At 44.4% G+C, this 19,259-nt stretch overlaps 1 protein-coding gene and 1 pseudogene across 1 annotated transcript in view; one reads left to right on the top strand and one right to left on the bottom strand.

Annotated features, from left to right (window-relative positions):
- The window catches only part of LOC137322916 (putative nuclease HARBI1 pseudogene), a 201,874-nt pseudogene that overhangs the window by 34,106 nt on the left and 148,509 nt on the right, over positions 1-19,259 (bottom strand).
- The window catches only part of ankrd55 (ankyrin repeat domain 55), a 57,550-nt gene continuing 40,934 nt past the window's right edge, over positions 2,644-19,259 (top strand). The window contains exons 1-8 of the mRNA XM_068001657.1: positions 2,644-2,712; positions 3,227-3,386; positions 3,524-3,676; positions 5,753-5,813; positions 6,985-7,040; positions 7,905-8,027; positions 9,200-9,330; positions 17,357-17,466. Of these exons, the coding sequence (XP_067857758.1) occupies positions 2,644-2,712; positions 3,227-3,386; positions 3,524-3,676; positions 5,753-5,813; positions 6,985-7,040; positions 7,905-8,027; positions 9,200-9,330; positions 17,357-17,466 (863 nt within the window). The remainder of the gene's footprint in view (positions 2,713-3,226; positions 3,387-3,523; positions 3,677-5,752; positions 5,814-6,984; positions 7,041-7,904; positions 8,028-9,199; positions 9,331-17,356; positions 17,467-19,259) is intronic.

Below are 19,259 nucleotides of genomic sequence, written 5' to 3'. Positions count from 1 at the left end.
GAAATGATTGCGATTTTGAGTGCCCCCCTGCCCCCAACCCACCCGCTTTTCAATGTTAAAATCATGCCCAAAGAGTCTGCAAAGGGATACAGACAGGTTAATTGAGTGGGCAAGAAGGTGGCAGATAGAGTATAATGTGAGGAAATGTAAGGTTATCCACTTTGGTAGGAAGAACAGAAAAGCAGAATATTTTTTTAAATGGTGATAAACTATTAAATGTTGGTGTTCACAGAGATTTGGGTGTCCTCGTACAAGAAACACAGAAAGTTAGCATTCAGGTGCAGCAAGCAATTAGGAAGGCAAATGGCATGTTGGCCTTTATTGCAAGGGAGTTGGAGTACAAGAGTAAGGAAGTCTTGCTACAATTGTACAGGGCTTTGGTGAGATCACACCTGGAGTCTCCTTTTGGTTTCCTTACGTAAGGAAGGATATATTTACCTTAGAGGTGGTACAACGAAGGTTCAGTAAATTGATTCCTGGGATGAGAGGATTGTCCTATGATGAGAGATTGAATAAAATGGGCCTATATTCTCTGGAGTATAGAAGAATGAGAGGTGAGCTCATTGAAACATATAAGATTCTGAGGGGGCTTGACAGGATAGATGCTGAGAGGTTGTTTCCCCTGGTTGGAGAGTCTAGAACTAGGGGGCATAGTCTTAAGATAAGGGGTCGGCCATTTAAGACTGAGATGAGGAGGGTTGTGAATCTTTGGAATTCTCAACCCCAGAGGGCTGTTGATGCTGAGTCTTTGAGTATATTCAAGGCTGAGATAGATAGATTTTTGGACTCTAGGAGAATCAAGGGATATGGGGATAGGGCGGGAAAGTGGAGTTGAGGTCAAAGAACAGCCATGATCTTATTGTAAACAATTTTACAACACCAAGTTATAGTCCAGCAATTTTATTTTAAATTCACAAGCTTTCGGAGGCTTCCTCCTTCGTCAGGTGAACGATGTGAACCTGGCGAAGGAGGAAGCCTCCGAAAGCTTGTGAATTTAAAATAAAATTGCTGGACTATAACTTGGTGTTGTAAAATTGTTTACAATTGTCAACCCCAGTCCATCACCGGCATCTCCACATCATGATCTTATTGAATGGTGGAGCAGGCTCAAGGGGCCGTATGGCCTACTCCTGTTCTTATTTCTTATGTTCTTATGTCCTCATCCTCCCAGGTACTCCCACTGTCCCATTCTCACCCTCCTCACTAAAAAGTTCTGCAAACCACTTCTTTAACGTCTCTACCATTCCCTCACACCATCCCTGATTGGTCCCATACCTTATTTGACTATTCTTTTGCTATGCATATGTTTATAAAAGCCTTTGTCATTTCCTTTCATGTTGACTTGTAGTCTTCTTTCAGACTCTCTCTCAGCCTACCTAAACTCTCTTTTTGCTTCCTTTCTCTACTTTTCATATTTCTCAGTGTATTGGATGGATTTAAAATGTTAAGGGATAGATAAGATAAATAGGAGGATGGGAGGGTCTGAAAGTTATCAAAAGAGATTTAGCTTGAATGATGGGAGATGAGAGTCAAATCAGTGATCACAAAGCAAATCTGTGTCACAAAGCAAAGGGAATTCATAATTGACAATTGATGTGGACTCTTTTCATGAACATGAATTGGGAAAAGATAAGTTAATACTTGGAATAAATTTTAATTACATTAAATTAGAATGCAGTGGGGGAAGTTATCTTGCAAAAGATCAGCTCAAGGAGCCAATGCAAAATTACTTGTCATGCAACATCCTCACAAGGATGGGAAAGTGCCATGTTTAATCCAGTATTTAGCATCAATTTTGAGATAATGGAAAATTTATAGGGGGTAAGAGAACATTCCGGGCATGAACAATGATAAATTCATTAGATTTGATATTATGAATAGGGTAGAAATAAAACATAATAAAAAGAACACCTAGCAGTTTCCTGTGTTGTTTTTGGTGATTAAACTGAGGGAAAAAGCAGTTGATGACCAAAATTAGAACTGAATTTCTTATGACGACCATAATTAAAATAAAAGCAAAATTTGAAATAAAGACATGAAACTAAAACTAAAATAAATTCTATGACTAAAACAGTACTGGTCAGTGGTTTACAACCTTTGAAATGGATATTGAAACAGATATTGAAACAGATGGGATTAAGCCTAGAAGATGGGAGGGGAATGAACAGATCAGATATAACTATTTCACACAGAGGGTGGTGAATGTTTGGGATGGACTGCTCAGGGAGAACATTAATTGAGAGATAGAGATAGTGAACTGTGTAATCCAGATGGATAAAAATGATATTCTGGTCCTGTATATTCCCATGTTCCTAATGCATTTCTCAAGGCTTAGTGAGTTGTGTGAGAAGTGAGACAACAATTATGACAGCTTGGGCACGATTTTAAAAATGCCGGCATGATGTCAGCAGCCGGGGAGGGGTGGTAAATGGGCGCGTGGGTAAGCCGAATACTATAATCTTACCGTTCCCCGCGCGATCGCAACTTAATTGGTGGCCATTAACCTTGTTTCCGGGTTTGCTGTCCGAAAGCTGCACAGCAGGCAGACTGCGCACCCGCATGACCTGCTGTCAGCTGGAGCATCTGGATTTAAAGGGTCATTGAACTAATGGCTTTTGCTGAAGCAAGGAGCAAGGAGACAGAATGGAGCAGCAGTGGGGCAAGCCAGCTCCAAGATTCAGCAACGCCTCACTTGAGTTGCTGCTGGCCATGGTGAGGAGGAGGAGGGAATAATTTTACCTGGCTGATGGAGGACGCGCCCTGCCTCTGCCACCAAGAAGGCCTGGCTAGGTGTGGCAGGGGAGGTCACCAGCAGGAGTAACATATCCCGCAGTTGGGTCCAGTACAGGAAGCGTTTCAATGACCTAACTAGGTCAGTAAAAGTGAGCACACTTACTGATTCTCCTATATTCCAGGTTGCACATAACCCCCACCCCCCCACCCCCTCACATCATTCTGCACTGCCAACACTACTCCATCACATCACTCATCACACCCACATAAGACTCATCCTCAACTTACCTTCACTTCCTGAGCATTTCCTCACCTCCCCATTTGTGAACCCACCACTACCACTCACCCCAATCCTGATCCAATGTGATGTCTCTGTCTCATACTCACCCTCTGATGCATCTCTTTCATGGTCAGCCTCACCAAAAGCAATACATTCATTGGCTGACCATTTCACCATCACTCTCTCACATGTCTGTTCTTTCGCCCCTTGTAGGAGAAGAGAGCGCAAAATGCACGCGAGAGGGCGAGGACTGGAGAGGGGCCACAACAAGTAGTGGTCCTCACAGACACGGAGGAGGGGGCCCCGGAGATCAGCCTTACCCTTGAGTGCTTGTCCATCGGGGACGCAGAGACTGGCATCCCACAAACGTCTGGTGACACAACTTTAACATTCATCACACACAACATGAATTGATGTTAACAATGCTTGGCATGTTGAACACCTCAGTATGCTCATCGCAACATGACGCATCTGTGATGATGCTTAATATTGCCTTCTATTCTCTTACAGGCCCTTCAACGACCGCAGTGGCGGGAGAGGCCAATTCCTCAGAGGAGCTTCCGGCCTCCGTGAATGCACTGTCACATCTTAGCGAGCCATCCACCAGCGCAGATACTCACACCTCGGTGGGGCCTATTAATCAGTTAGCTGAGTTGGCACCAGGTGAGTCACGAGCAGACACTGGTGGCAGGGGCAGCTGTGGAGAATCCGCGTCGGTGGGCGCACTCCTCTCCAGGCTCTGCTCAGCTAGACGCAGAAGCTGAACCCCGGGGGCCATCCTTTAAAAGGAGAATGATCGAGGGGCAGCAGCACATTTGCGAGGTACTGGAAGACGTGTCACGTGTCATACACATTCTCCACAATAGCGCAGAGGATGGAGGAGTCCACCTCCTGCATGAGTGGAATGTGCACAGGTACGTGTGGGAATATCTGAGATGGTGGCGCAGGTAAGTGTGGGAATGTCTGCAATGGAGAGAAGGCTAGCCTCCATTGAGCTTCAAATACGGCTCACAAATGAGTCCATTCAAGCCCTGACAATGGCCACTCGGACTTACGATGAACAACATTCTGCTGCCTTAAACAGGCAGACAGAAATTTTACAACTGGGCTTCCAAGGCGTCATACCTGTCCTCCAAACTGTTCTCCAGCAGGGTGGTAGGAGTGATGTGGGCCTGGCCTAGGAGAGGGATGATGGCGAAAGGGGACATGGAAGTGGAGACGCCACTCAAAGCGCTCCCACGTCTCATCCGTTGCCCCCCTCTCAACCAATACCCGCAATGCTGCCTCCTCTCCAAGTGGCCGAGTCTGTCCCTGCACAGGTGCAGGTGGAGCAGTTTTTGGCGGGGACATCATGGGCTCCAAAACCTAGAGGACGTAGGCCCAAAGCATCTAGGCAGTCAGGGCATGAACATGAGCAACCTACCACTACCTCTGCTGCAGTCGCAGGGAATGTACCACGTAGAAGTAGTAGGAAGAGAAAGGCTAAGGTTTTGTGAGCACGAAGGGTATGCACAAGGGTGTTAAATTCACATTATATGTTATCATTCTCACCACTACTGCCATGTCTTGCTCATTTTTAACTGCCTTTTGTGATAGTGCCTTTCATGTGCTTCATCGTGAACGGCGAGACTAGATGCCACCCAGTGGGTGCTTTCACAGTGGGTGTATATGTAGTTGTAGAACTGTTTTGTGCCAGGGGGGATTGGTGTTGGTGCAGCTCTTTCCAGGTGGTCTGAGGACTGGACTATCCTCACTTTCTATATGTACTTATGAGAATCGTTCAAATATCAAGTGACTCCCTGGCCTCACGAACAGTCAGATGAGCCGCCGCTCTGCCGATGGGCCCTCCTCCTCTTCCTCCTCAATGTTGATGGCAGACGTGGATGCTGGATGAGGGCATGGGGCCTCATCAACTGGTAACCCTCTCTGTTGCGCCATGTTGTGCAGGACACAACAGACGACTATAATTCGACCCACTCTCACTGGTGCGTATTGAAGCGCTCCCCCACCATGCACCGAAATCGCATCTCCAGCAGTCCTGTAGCGTGTTCAATGACAGACCTGGTGGCGATGTGACTGTCATTGTATCAACACTGTTCCTCGCTGATGGGGTTCCTCAGAGGTGTCATCAGCCAAGTGTGAAAGGGGTACCCCTTGTCTCCGAGGAGCCAGCCCTTAAGGTTGTTCGGTGCGTGCGATGTTGGGTTCCCTCAGAATGAGTGAATCACAGCAGCTGCCAGGGAATCTGGCAAACACACAAAGAAATCTTTTCCTGTGGTCGCAAACGAGCTGTGCTTTGATGAAGTGATCTCTCTTTCTTTTGATGAATAGTCCTGGCTCGTGTGGAGGTGCTCGGATTGTTATATGGGTACAATCGATTGTACCCTGTACCTGTGGGAAGCCAGCCACAGAGTGGAAACCCACTGCCCTCACCGTCTGGCTGAGGTCGTCCATGGGGGAGTTGGCGCATTGCGACGCCCTGCAAAACAATCCATTGGTGACCTGCCTTATTCACAGGTGGGCAGATGACTGAGAGACCCCGGCGATCCAGAGGCGAAGAAGCTGAGGGCAGTGGTGACTCTAACTGTGACGGGCAATGTGATTCCACTCTCAGCCTCCATAGGCACTGCTCCTCAGAGAGGCCCAGGAAGCTCAGCCTCGGTCTGCAGACCTTCTCACGAGGTTAGTGCCTCCTGCGACGTTGGTCCCTCTGTTGTTGCCCTCTCTGCTCTTGTGCAGGTGCCTGTGGCGCACCTCTGAGTAGTGGAGCTGCAAGTGGCGGAAGTGCACGCCGTGCCTGGTGAGGATGATGATGTTCCTGCTCCTCGGATGAACTGGTGAATGCAACCATTGTGTCCCCCATTCTGATGTCGTCAGTTTGAGGGGGTCCAAAAAGTAGGTAAATATGTGTAAACAGAACAATTCTGAATGTGAACCAAGAATTTCAAGTCTAAAAGTTTGTCTGAGACAACTGAGTGCCCTGCTGCAATAACTCACCTTTTATCCCCATCTGTCAAACAGGGATTTAAATGTCCATATGGCTGCCGGCTGCAACCCACCGAGTTTCCCATGGCGTGTTTCACACAGCACGGGAAACACGTTGAGGCAATGTTGAAATCACTTGCCATCATTGTTAATTACATTTATGTACATTTCAAGTACTTTAAGTACTTGAATTGCTGGTTTAAATATCGTTCCGCCGGCTTTAATTGCGGGTTGAAGCCGGGATTCCTTCCTGCTCCAGAAAATCCCGATTTTCTTTGCCCCCCTACCCCAACGCACCCGCACTTTGCTTTTAAAATCGTGCCCCCCTTGACATTTGTTGCAGAAAAAAAATTGTAATCTATTATAGATGAAACTATTGAAGCACACTTATCAGGAGTCAAAAGACAATAGAGTCAATTTAATGGAACCCTGCTTCTGACATGAGGTCTTGCCACTAGGACCACGTGAGGAATTTGGCACTGTGCTCCCTATGATTTCCAAATGGATTGATAATCATGGGGACTGTGTGGCTGAATTTTCTGTAGTTCTCTAGTGGGCAAAGTTTCTTGTGAGGAATGCAATTTTGTAAAATAGGCCCTGATAATTCCAAGGTATGCAAAGGAATAAATTTGTTGGACTATAACTTGGTGTTGTAAAATTGTTTACAATTGTCAACCTCAGTCCATCACCGGCATCTCCACATTCAGGAAAGAAGGGAAAGGAGGTGATCAGACAGAACAAAAATAAAAATCAAGTAAATGGTGTTTTGAAGCTGTACTATTGAAACGAGATCCACCTCTGGAGTAGGTTTCCTGCCAGTGCTGATATAGATGACAACTAATATAAACTGTGAATGGTCTCACTATCAAATCAACCCTCCCAACAGCCTGCATGTTTTCTGCTGTGCATTACTGCATGTACATCATCACATTGATGTCATCATCAGCAACAGGCTGATGTCAGCAACGTTTCTCACATGTACACAGTATATTAGAAATTGCTTCAAGTAAGCAATCCCCAATGATAGAGCAGTACAAACAGGGTCAGCCATTGACATCTGATTCAAGCACTGAGTTTGGAACAGGAGTAGGCCATTCAGCCCCTCGAGCCTGCTCCACCATTCAATTAGATCATGGCTGATCTGTACCTCAACTCCATTTATCTGTCTTAGCTCCATATCCCTTGATTCTCTTACCTAACAAGAATCTATTGATCTCAGTCTTGAAAGCTCCAATTGTTCCAGCACCACAGCAGAGGCACAGAATTCTGGATTTCAACTCCGCTTTGTGTAGTTTTATATTATAGCACTAGATCTCAGTATATAAGTGATGTTGAATGACCTGAAACTGGCCATTCTGGTGATGAAAGAGGCAGAATTTGATCCCACACTGATATTAACCAAGTAAGGAAGGGAACTGGTTTTATATGTGGAAAAATGTAATTCTAAATGGCGTGTGCATTTATCAGAGGTAATTTAAATGGGAACTGTGTATTGAAATATGTGCTAATGGTTAGGCAATCATATCATAAGGAAATATTCCAGCAATTTTAGGGTTCAATTTAATTATATAAATTGCAAATATTGTAAATTTCAAGACAAGGACAGAATGGTGCAGAGATACAATCCTGATGGTTCATTCATTTGTTATGAATAAATAAACAATTTAGCAGATTCAATCATGGCTTTCAAAAAGGAATTGGATAAATACTTAAAGGGAAAAAATTTGCAGGGCTACAGGGAAAAAGTGGGGGAATGGGACTAATTGGATAGCTCTTACAAAGTGCTGGCATGGGCCGAATGGCCTCCTTCTGTGCTGTAACCATTCTATGATTCTATATTTCTTTAAAACTTACATCAGATGTGTTGGTTTACTGACTGTCTCTTAATTTGTGATCCTTTTACAAGGTGACTCTGCAGAAGAAATCGATCTCACTGTGGTTTATCAGGCAGCATCCAATGGAGATGTCAACACCCTGACTGCAGTGATTCGTGAGGATCCTTCCATACTGGAATGTTGTGATAGTGAGGGTAAATGTGTTATCATTACTCCACCAATTTTAAAATTAGACTAGATTATATAATCATGCAAAATATAAATGCTACAAAGATGATTTAGTGGGTAAATAGACTTACTGGTGTGATATGGAGCAACTCAGAGGTGCATGTCCCTGGTTTGGTTCCTGGTCTGTACTGAATTAGCTAATGTTACCCAGGGCAACAATTGGGGTGCTATAACTGACCTCAGTGATCATGGGCTAGGGCAACCAAATATTAGCAAGGGTTCCTGCTCCTGATTGCTATTCAGTGAGGTTAGGGTCAGGCTCAGCTGCGATGCTCACTACAGTTGAATAGCTAGCTAGCACACACTGCCTAGGCACACATAAAAAATGGATGTTTTGATGAGATGCTGGAGACTTACTGGAACCTGTAGAACTGTAGCCTGGCAAAAGTCAGCACCTTCAGGAAGAAAGCTAGCGGGGTGGCGGGGGGGGGGGGAGTTTTTTAGTTATCACTTTAAGCCTTTAGTGCTTATTAAAAATAAAGACCATGTTGTGCCCATAAAGTTTATTTATGTTCTACCTCATATTCTGCTACTTGCATTTATACCTTTGCACAACTCCATCCACCAGATTAGTTGCTATGGAACCGTGTGGGTAATTGGATAATTAAAGAACAATCTAAATAATTATTAAAGAACTGGTCTTCCTAATATTTTCATTCTGTTTTCATTGTTAGTATTTTAAACATAGCTCAGTATCTGTATTTAAATAGAACATATGCAAAACACTGAAAAAATCTCCAAATTAAGATAAACAAGACAATCTAACTATGCAGAATGTGGATGTATTAATAGAAATGTCAAGACCCAACAATTATTAAAATAGATGTTACTGATATAATTTACAGTTATACTCTATTGTGCACCAACCAGAAAAGTACTCCCTACTATATCAATGTGACACTTTAGTCATAGTAATAACAGTGATAAGAATGCATTTAACACAGGACTCTTAAAACATGTCTGAAGCAACAGCAGTAAAATAAAATCCTCCAGTAACTAACAGGTTTGCAATACAACTACAGGGGGATATCTAAGTAATTTGGAGGTGACACCGTATCAGATTATAGCATTTTGAGATAAAGTTAAAAATGGTAGATGAAAGAACAATATAAATATAATTGTTTAAAAAATATTTCAGGATCAACTCCATTGATGCATGCAATATCTGGCCGCCAGCTAGATACAGTGAAGCTGCTGCTCAAGATGGGGGCTTCCATCAATACTGAAGATGCCTGTGGAAGAACTGCACTATCTTTAGCTACCTACTTGGTATAGATTTCCTGTCATTTTATTTACCTTAATCCCAGTTTGTAATGACTATTTAAATCACAGATTCTTACATATTGATTAAGATTAATAGGTAATTCAAAACTTGTCATCTATATCGGTGTGTGTATGTAAGTTTAAAATATTATGTTTGGTGTATTTCCTGTCCACAAAACCTTATTCCCTGTTATCGTGCTAGTGTGACACTCTTGTGTCAACTTTTTCTATTATAAATTTTTATGTCCATACTTAGAATGGTAGCTGCTATGTAAAGTTGTCATGCTGTAATTACACTCTCTAGTCTGTGGTGGTGCTATAGAGCCTCCGTTTTGCATCTCCCATGTCCTCAGCTTGTACTGCAGAGAAACTACTATGCTCCAACCAATTCTACATCTCTGCTTCCCAAATTGCAGTACGCTTTGCTATTTAATTATCATAGTATCATGATACAGCACAGAAACAGGCCATTCAGCCCATCTTGCCTGTGCCGGCTCTTAGGTGAAGGTATCCAATTAGTCCCACTCCCCTGCTGTTTTCCCATAGCCCTGTCAATTTTTTCCTTTCAAGTATTTATCCAATTCCCTTTTGAAAGTTACTACTGAATCTGCTTCCACCACCCTATCACGCAGTGCATTCCAGATCATAACAACTCGCTGCGTAAAAAAATGCTTCCTCATGTCAACTCTGGTTCTTTTGCCAATCACCCTGGGCTCAATTTTGAAATGGTGGCGGGTTGGCAGCGGGGTGGGTGAAGGTGCGCGTGGCAAACCCGAATAAACAAAACTTACCGTTTCCGATGCGATCGCATCGTAATTGATGGTGATTAACGTCCTCTCCGGCTTTCGCGCCTGATTGACAGGCTGGCTCCCGTCAGGAGCTCCAACGTGGGGGGGTGGAGAGTAGAGAGAGAGAGCGAGACGCACTTGGCGCTGGATCGGAAGATCGGGGGGGGGGGAGAGTGGAAGATGGGGGGGTGGGAGAGGGGAAGATCGAGGGTGGGAGAGGGGGAGATCGGGGGGGGTGAAGAGGAGGAGATCGGGGGGGTGAAGAGGAGATCGGGGGTTGAAGAGGGCGAGATCGGGGGGTCATCGGGGGGGTGAAGAGGGAGAGATCGGAGAGGGAGACATCGGACATCGGAGCAGGGTGGAAAAGTAGTTGATTTTGTGTTTTAACTTCGTGCAATGGTTTCTTATTTAATTTATCTTGTTTCCTTTTGCCTGATCTGGCCCTTCAAGCCTGGTTTAACCAGGCGTGAATCAGAAGCCGTGGGAAAGTTAAAAATCATTTTAATTGCTGGCAGGACTTCCGGATTCAGGACGCCCGCGTGCACACAGGTGCTTCCGTGGGGAACTCAGTAGTTGGCAGGTTGGAGCCAGCTTCCAAACCCGAACAGGATTTCCCCGATTTTCGGAGCCCTCCCGCCCTCATCGGACCTGCAATTTCCCGGGAAAATTGAGCCCCTTAAATCTGTGTCCCCTGGTTAGTGACCATTCTGCCACTGGAAACGTGAAACTGTTCATGATTTTGAACACCTCTATCAAATCTCCTCTTAACCTTTTCTATTGTAAGGAGAACAACCCCAGCTTCCCCTGTCTCTCCACATAACTCTTTTTTTATTCGTTCATGGAATGTGGGCGTCACTGGCGAGGCCAGCATTTATTGCCCATCCCTAATAGCCCTTGGGAAGTGGTGGTGAGCTGCCTTCTTGAACCGCTGCAGTCCGTGTGGTGAAGGTTCTCCCACAGTGCTGTTAGGTAGGGAGTTCCGGGATGTAGACCCAGCGACAAAGAAGGAACGGTGATATATTTCCAATTCAGGATGGTGTGTGACTTGGAGGGGAACGTGCAGGTGGTGTTGTTCCCATGTGCCTGCTGCCCTTGTCCTTCTAGGTGGTAGAGGTCGCGGATTTGGGAGGTGCTGTCGAAGAAGCCTTGGCGATTTGCTGCAGTGCATCCTGTGGATGGTACACACTGCAGCCACAGTGAGCCGGTGGTCAAGGGAGTGAATGTTTAGGGTGGTGGATGGGATGCCAATCAAGTGGGCTGCGTAATCCTGGATGGTGTCAAGCTTCTTGAGTGTTGTTGGAGCTGCACTCATCCAGGCAAGTGGACAGTATTCCATCACACTCCTGACTTGTGCCTTGTAGATGGTAGAAAGGCTTTGGGGAGTCAGGAGGTGAGTCACTCGCCGCAGAATACCCAGCCTCTGACCTGTTCTTGTAGCCACAGTATTTATATGGCTGGTCCAGTTAGGTTTCTGGTCAATGGTGACCCCCAGGATGTTGATGATGGGGGATTCGGCGATGGTAAAACCGTTGAATGTCAAGGGAAGGTGGTTAGACTCTCTTCTGTTGGAGATGGTCATTGCCTGGCACTTGTCTGGCACGAATGTTACTTGCCACTTATTAGCCCAAGCCTGGTTGTTGTCCAGGTCTTGCTGTATGCGGGCACGGACTGCTTCATTATCTGAGGGGCTGCGAATGGAACTGAACAATGTACAATCATCAGCGAACATCCCCATTTCTGACCTTATGATGGAGGAAAGGTCATTGATGAAGCAGCTGAAGATGGTTGGGCCTAGGACACCGCCCTGAGGAACTCCTGCAGCAATGTCCTGGAGTTGAGATGATTGGCCTCCAACAACCACTACCAATCTCTTTTGTGCAAGGTATGACTCCAGCCACTGGAGAGTTTTCCCCCTGATTCCCATTGATTTCAATTTCACTAGGGCTCCTTGGTGCCACACTCGGTCAAATGCTGCCTTGATGTCAAGGGCAGTCACTCTCACCTCACCTCTAGAATTCAGCTCTTTTGTCCATGTTTGGACCAAGGCTGTAATGAGGTCCGGAGCCGAATGGTCCTGGCAGAACCCAAACTGAGCATCGGTGAGCAGGTTATTGGTGAGTAAGTGCTGCTTGATAGCACTATCGACGACACCTTCCATCACTTTGCTGATGATTGAGAGTAGATTGATGTGGCGGTAATTGGCCAGATTGGATTTATCCTGCTTTTTGTGGACAGGACATACCTGGGCAATTTTCCACATTGTCGGGTAGATGCCAGTGTTGTAGCTGTACTGGAACAGTTTGGCTAGAGGCGCAGCTAGTTCTGGAGCACAAGTCTTCAGCACTACAGCCGGGATGTTGTTGGGGCCCATAGCCTTTGCTGTATCCAGTGCACTCAGCCGTTTCTTCATATCACGTGGAGTGAATCGAATTGGCTGAAGACTGGCTTCTGTGATGGTGGGGATCTTGGGAGGAGGCCGAGATGGATCATCCACTCGGCACTTCTGGCTGAAGATGGTTGCAAACGCTTCAGCCTTGTCTTTTGCATTCACGTGCTGGACTCCGCCATCATTGAGGATAGGGATGGTCACAGAGCTTCCTCCTCCCGTTAGTTGTTTAATTGTCCACCACCATTCACGACTAATTAATAATGTCCTAGTTAAGGATCCCCTTGGAATGAGTGACCACAACATGGTTGAATTCCATATCCAATTAGAGGGTGAGAAGGTTGATTCTCAAACAAGCGTACTGAGCTTGAATAAAGGAGACTATGATGGTATGAGAGCGGAATTGATTAAAGTGGACTGCGAAAGTAGATTAAAGGGTAAGACGGTACATGAGCAGTGGTGTTCATTTAAGGAGTTATTTTACAACTTTCAAAATAAATATATTCCACTGAGGAAAAAAGGGTGTAAAAGAAATGACAGCCATCCGTGGCTAAGTAAAGAAATCAAGGATAGTATCCGACTAAAAACAAGGACATATAAGGTAGCCAAACTTAGTGGGAGGATAGAAGATTGGGAAGTCTTCAAAAGACAGCAAAAAGTAACTAAAGGATTGATTAAGAAAGGGAAGTTAGATTATGAAAACAAATTAGCAAAAAATATAAAAACAGATAGCAAGAGTTTCTATAGTTATATAAAAAGAAAAAGGGTGGCTAAGGCAAACGTAGTATCCGTTAGAGGATGAGACCGGGAAATTAATGGTGGGAAACATGGAGATGGCAAAAATGCTGAACAAATATTTTGTTTCAGTCTTTACGGTAGAGGACACTAAGAATATCCCAACACTGGACAAACAGGGGGCTCTACGGGGGGAGGAGCTAAATACGATTAAAATCACTCAGGAGATGGTACTCAGTAAAATAATGGGACTCAAAGCGGATAAATCCCCTGGACCTGATGGCTTACATCCTAGGGTCTTGAGGGAAGTGGCAGTAGGGATTGTGGATGCTTTGGTGATAGTTTTCCAAAATTCTCTGGACTCAGGAGAGGTCCCGGCAGATTGGAAAACTGCTAATGTAACACCGTTATTTAAAAAGGGTAGTAGGCAGAAGGCTGGAAATTATAGGCCAGTTAGCCTAACATCAGTGGTGGGTAAAATTTTGGAGTCTATTGTTAAGGAGGCAGTAACGGAACATTTAGATAAGCATAATTTAATAGGACAAAGTCAGCATGGCTTTATGAAGGGGGAGTCATGTCTGACAAATTTGCTTGAGTTCTTTGAGGATATAATGTACATGGTGGATAAAGGGGAACCAGTGGACATAGTGTATTTAGACTTCCAGAAGGCATTCGATAAGGTGCCACATAAAAGATTATTGCTTAAGATAAAAAATCACGGGATTGGGGGATAATATTCTGGCATGGGTGGAGGATTGGTTATCGAACAGGAGGCAGAGAGTTGGGATAAATGGTTCATTCTCGGACTGGCAACCAGTAACCAGTGGTGTTCCACAGGGGTCGGTGCTGGGTCCCCAACTCTTTACAATCTATATTAACAATTTGGAGGAGGGGACCGAGTGCAACATATCAAAATTTGCAGATGATACAAAGATGGGGGGAAAGTAGAGAGTGAGGAGGACATAAAAAACCTACAAGGGGATATAGACAGGCTGGGTGAGTGGGCGGAGATTTGGCAGATGCAATATAATATTGGAAAATGTGAGGTTATGCACTTTGGCAGGAAAAATCAGAGAGCAAGGTATTATCTTAATGGCGAGAAACTGGAAAGTACTGCAGTACAAAGGGATCTGGGGGCCCTAGTGCAAGAAAATCAAAAAGTTAGTATGCAGGTGCAGCAGGTGATCAAGAAAGCCAACGGAATGTTGGCTTTTATTGCTAGGGGGATAGAATATAAAAACAGGGAGGTATTGCTGCAGTTATATAAGGTATTGGTGAGACCGCACCTGGAATACTGCATACAGTTTTGGTGTCCACACTTAAGAAAAGACATACTTGCTCTCGAGGGAGTACAAAGAAGGTTCACTCGGTTAATCCCAGGGATGAGGGGGTGGACATATGAGGAGAGGTTGAGTAGATTGGGACTCTACTCATTGGAGTTCAGAAGAATGAGAGGCGATCTTATTGAAACATATAAGATTGTGAAGGGGCTTGATCGGGTGGATGCGGTAAGGATGTTCCCAAGGATGGGTGAACCTAGAACAAGGGGGCATAATCTTAGAATAAGGGGCTGCTCCTTCAAAACTGAGTTGAGGAGAAACTTCTTCACTCAGAGGGTGGTAGGTCTGTGGAATTTGCTGCCCCAGGAAGCTGTGGAAGCTACATCATTAGATAAATTTAAAACAGAAATAGACAGTTTCCTAGAAGTAAAGGGAATTAGGGGTTATGGGGAGCGGGCAGGAAATTGGACATGAAACTGAGCTCGGATCAGTCAATGCCCTGTGGGTGGCTGAGAGGGCCCAGGGGCTGAGTGGCCGGGTCCTGCTCCTACTTCTTGTGTTCTTTAGATTTGTGGTTGGGATCAGATCAGCCATGATCTTATTGAATGGCGGAGCAGGCTCGAGGGGCCGATTGGCCTACTCCTGCTCCTATTTCTTATGTTCTTATGTATGACTGGATGTGGCAGGACTGCAGAACTTTGATCTGATCTGTTGGTTGTGGAATCGCTTAGCTCTGTCAATAGCGTGTTGCTTCCGCTGTTTAGCATGCTTGTCGTCCTGAGTTGTTGCTTCACCAGATTGGTACCTCATTTTTAGGTACGCCTGGTGCTGCTCCTGAAGTCCCTCATCCCTGGTACCATCCTAGTAAATCTCTTCTGCACCCTTTCTAAGGCCTTGACATCCTTCTTAAAGTGTGGTGCCCAGAATTGAACACAATACTCCAGCTGAAGCCTAACCAGTGTTTTATAAAGGTTCAGCAAAACTTCCCTGCTTTTGTGCTCTATGCCTCAACTAATAAAGCCCAGGATCCTGACTAGGGCAGAGATCACGTAATATAGAAGGTAAGTGTCTTTGTAGATAATGGTTGGACCATGTGATCTCTTGGACTGGTTTTGAACGTCTGAGGGGGTGGGGGAGGAATTTTACAGAGTATTTTTTCCCTTATTGGCCCTGGGTTTTTTCTGGTTTTTGCCTCTCCCTGGAGATTACATGGCTGCAGGGGTGGGTGTGAGGTCGGAGGAGGGAAGAAGTATTTAGCCATGATGGTCTGGCCATCATGGTGTGGGGCAGGCTTGATGGACCAGCTGGTCTTTTCATGCCCGTCAATTTTGTATGTTTGTATCCCTTACGCTTTTTTAACAACCTTCTCAACTTGGCCTCCACCTTCAAAGATTTGTGTACATATGGCCCTCGGGTCTCTCTGTTCCTGCACCCCCTTTAAAATTGATATATTGCCTCTCGTCATTCTTCCTACCAAAGTGTATCACTTTCACACTTCTTCGCGTTAAATTTCACCTGCCATGTGTCTACCCATTCCACCAGTCTGTCTCTGACCTCCTGAAGACTGTTACTATCCTCCACATTGTTTCACTACATTTCTGAATTTCTTGTCATCTGCAAATTTTGAAATTATACCCTATATACCCAAGTCCAGATCATTAATATATATCAAAAAGAGCGGTGGTCCTAATACCAACCCCTGGGGACACCACTGTATATTTCCCTCCAGTCTGAAAAATTATAAATCATTATATAAAATCAAAGTATTATATAAAAATAAGGACAGAATGTACAACTTTAAAATGGGAACTAAATTACATCTTCATGTCCTGGTACAATAATTCCTGGCCCTCTAATTCTGCTTCACCTGAAGACTACAATTGACTTCCTGTATGGGCGATCGACTAGTCATAAAAATACACTATCTGAATAGTATCCAATGAATTTTAGATTTCAACCCAATTACAGAATGTATATCAAATAGCTGAAAATACAGTACTTCAATCTTCTTGCATTATAATTGGTCAGGATGGGGCTAAACATCCACGAACCCACTCTGCCACTGTAACTCTGGCAGAGCATAATTTGCATCTCTTTGGTGAGCTGGAAGTCTGATTCCACCACAGCTTCTGAGATCAGGCCACCGGCACAAAATAGGTTGGCAATGGCACCAGTATGGGCGCATATTGGCCACCTGCTGGGGAAGGAACAAAATACGGCACTTGAAAGCAGCAAGTGAGTAAAGCTGGCCAGACTGGCTTAAAACTACAGATATTTTTTAAATTGGCCCCCTTTATAAAAGGGCTAATTTTAAGAGGCAGCCTTTTATCATAACCCTGGCCTGGAATAGCCTTTGAACCTCATTTACACCACTCCAATGAACTAGACACTGGTATCTTGCCAACGTCCAGTCTGTTCTGGGCTCAGAAGGTGGGAGCAGTGGGAAATCCAGCAGATGACATCATTCCAGTGGTCCTGTTTCCAGGGCAGACACAACTTTTGCCTATCCTTGCCCCTGTAGGAAACTTCCACCAACCTGCACTTCAGGCAGAGAACTGCCATTACCAGGTCCAGACCCAGTTTTGGCTTCTGCCAGTCATGGTCCACAAGAATCCAGAATTAGGTACAATTCTAGCCCCAAGAAAATTTAGGGCCGGTGTTTATTTCCAGCAAATAATAAAAAATGCCTTATTAAAGTTTCTTTCACAATCCATTGCAATATTGAAAGGCAGGCCAGTACTCTAATTTTTAAACATTCATTAGTTCTCAAAGATTGAAAAGAAAAAGCGAACAAGATTAATATTAATAGTTGAAAGCAAATTGACAAATATTTTCATTTTCAGGGCTGGCTAGATGGTTGTGTAACACTGCTACGAAATGGTGCCAAGCAAAATATCCCAGATAAAAATGGAAGACTACCCCTTCATGCAGCTACTGCTGAAAACAATGTCAGGTAAAGATTTTTTTGTATTTTAAAATTAAAACAAGAGATAGGCATAACATAGGACATTCCTTTGTCTGTTATTTTAACAGAGGGAAGGGAAAAGTGACAGGGCAAAGTTTTTTTTTTATTTTAAGTTAAATTAATGTTTGTTTTAATGTCAATGTGTAAGGTAAGCTGAGGATAGCCTATGGAGACTGGAATTTCACATAACTGGCAGTTTAACGGATAATATTTGAAATGGAATTGGTATACAATATAAATCTATCAGAAACACTGGAAAATGTTTTTTTCAGAATAATAATGATGTCTGAAAATGAATTATTTTGGCCTTTACTGAGCAATCTTGGAAAGCATTGTCTGCCTTGGAACATACAGCAGTCTGTCCAACAAAGATCACCTGTTCTTTTCTAATTTACTAATAATGGAGCATTTCCACGAAGAGTTCCTGATCACTGTCATGTTACAGCAATGAAAGAGCGACAATACATCTTCAATTAAAAAATATCATGGGGCTGAAAATCTGTGTAGGGCACATTTCGGGACCCTGCACTGCTGACCCCGAAGGATTTTCCAGGGTCGGAAGAGGTTCCCTATTTTGCATGCCAATGGCGGACACATGCACCTTTAGGAGCTTATCTTGAGCACCTGCCTGCCCCTGGAGGCCACTAACTGAGGTGCAGTGTGCCAGGTCTCGGGGGGATGGAGGGTGGGCGGGGGAGTTTGGGGCTCACAACTTCCATTCGGCAGCCGGTATGCCTTTTACTGGGAGTATAGTCACCAATGATACACTGATCCTCTGAGAGGCTAGGGATGCGTGAGGTCCTGACATTGAGAGCCTCCACTCCTGGCTCCATACACTCCTATGTCACTGATGTTATTTGGTGCAGGCGAAGGCTCTGTCCCATGCAATACCCAATGTAAGGCTGGGACCTACTGCATTCAGGTCCTATCATAATTTCCAGCTCTTTTGGTGCGTTCCTGCTGGAGTTGCAACAGGAGTGCACCGGAAGGGTTGCAGACTTTTTAGGCTGCCATAAATGTAATGACCTCAACATATATTTTGGTGGTTGGCACAGACTCTTGCAGCAGCAGTGCCACCTCATTTGCAGTGCCAATGCTATTTCTGGAAGCCCCGCAATGCAGATGCAACATAAGTAGCCTTCAGAGTACACTGCTGAAGATTTGTTTGGGATATTACAAAATGGGTGTTGTAACCTTTTTTTCCACTGAAAAGGCAAAGTTAAATATTTACCGTTTATCTGTATCAGCTAATCACACACAGCAGCAGATGGATCCAGTTAGCAGCCTCACCATCTGACGCAAATGATCACAACTGAGCAAACTAACAATAATAATAATTTGCTAACGCTTATTTTTTTCTGTTGGAAGAAATCATTTGATTAATTATTTGTTTTAATTAACTGGATTTTGAAGTGGCTGCATTTATAGTGACATTTTGTGGTAGGATTTCTGCATGAATGTTGTGTTCAGCGAACGTTCAGCACAAAAATAATTAAAATGTTCCTCCAATCTGAATATTTTCTTTTCACAATAGAATTTTCATGGAAATCAGAAGGACATCCAGTGACAGTTCTATGAACGTGTATTGATGTTTGCATAAATGCATTATACAAATATAATCTCCCAAAACAACTACTTGCATTTATAAAGGGGCAAGTTTTGAGAGACTGATTCTATCGGGCGGAAGGTGGGCAGTGCAGCCCTGCTGCCCACGCAATGGCATCGGTCTGCCACCTGGCCAATTTTCATGGTTGGGCTTTATTTCCATACCCCTGATTGGA

The sequence above is a fragment of the Heptranchias perlo genome, chromosome 1, assembly GCF_035084215.1.
Source record: "Heptranchias perlo isolate sHepPer1 chromosome 1, sHepPer1.hap1, whole genome shotgun sequence".
Classification (NCBI taxonomy): domain Eukaryota; kingdom Metazoa; phylum Chordata; class Chondrichthyes; order Hexanchiformes; family Hexanchidae; genus Heptranchias; species Heptranchias perlo.
The sequence above is the reverse complement of the archived record's forward strand: the minus strand, read 5'-3'. Positions and strand labels throughout refer to the sequence as shown.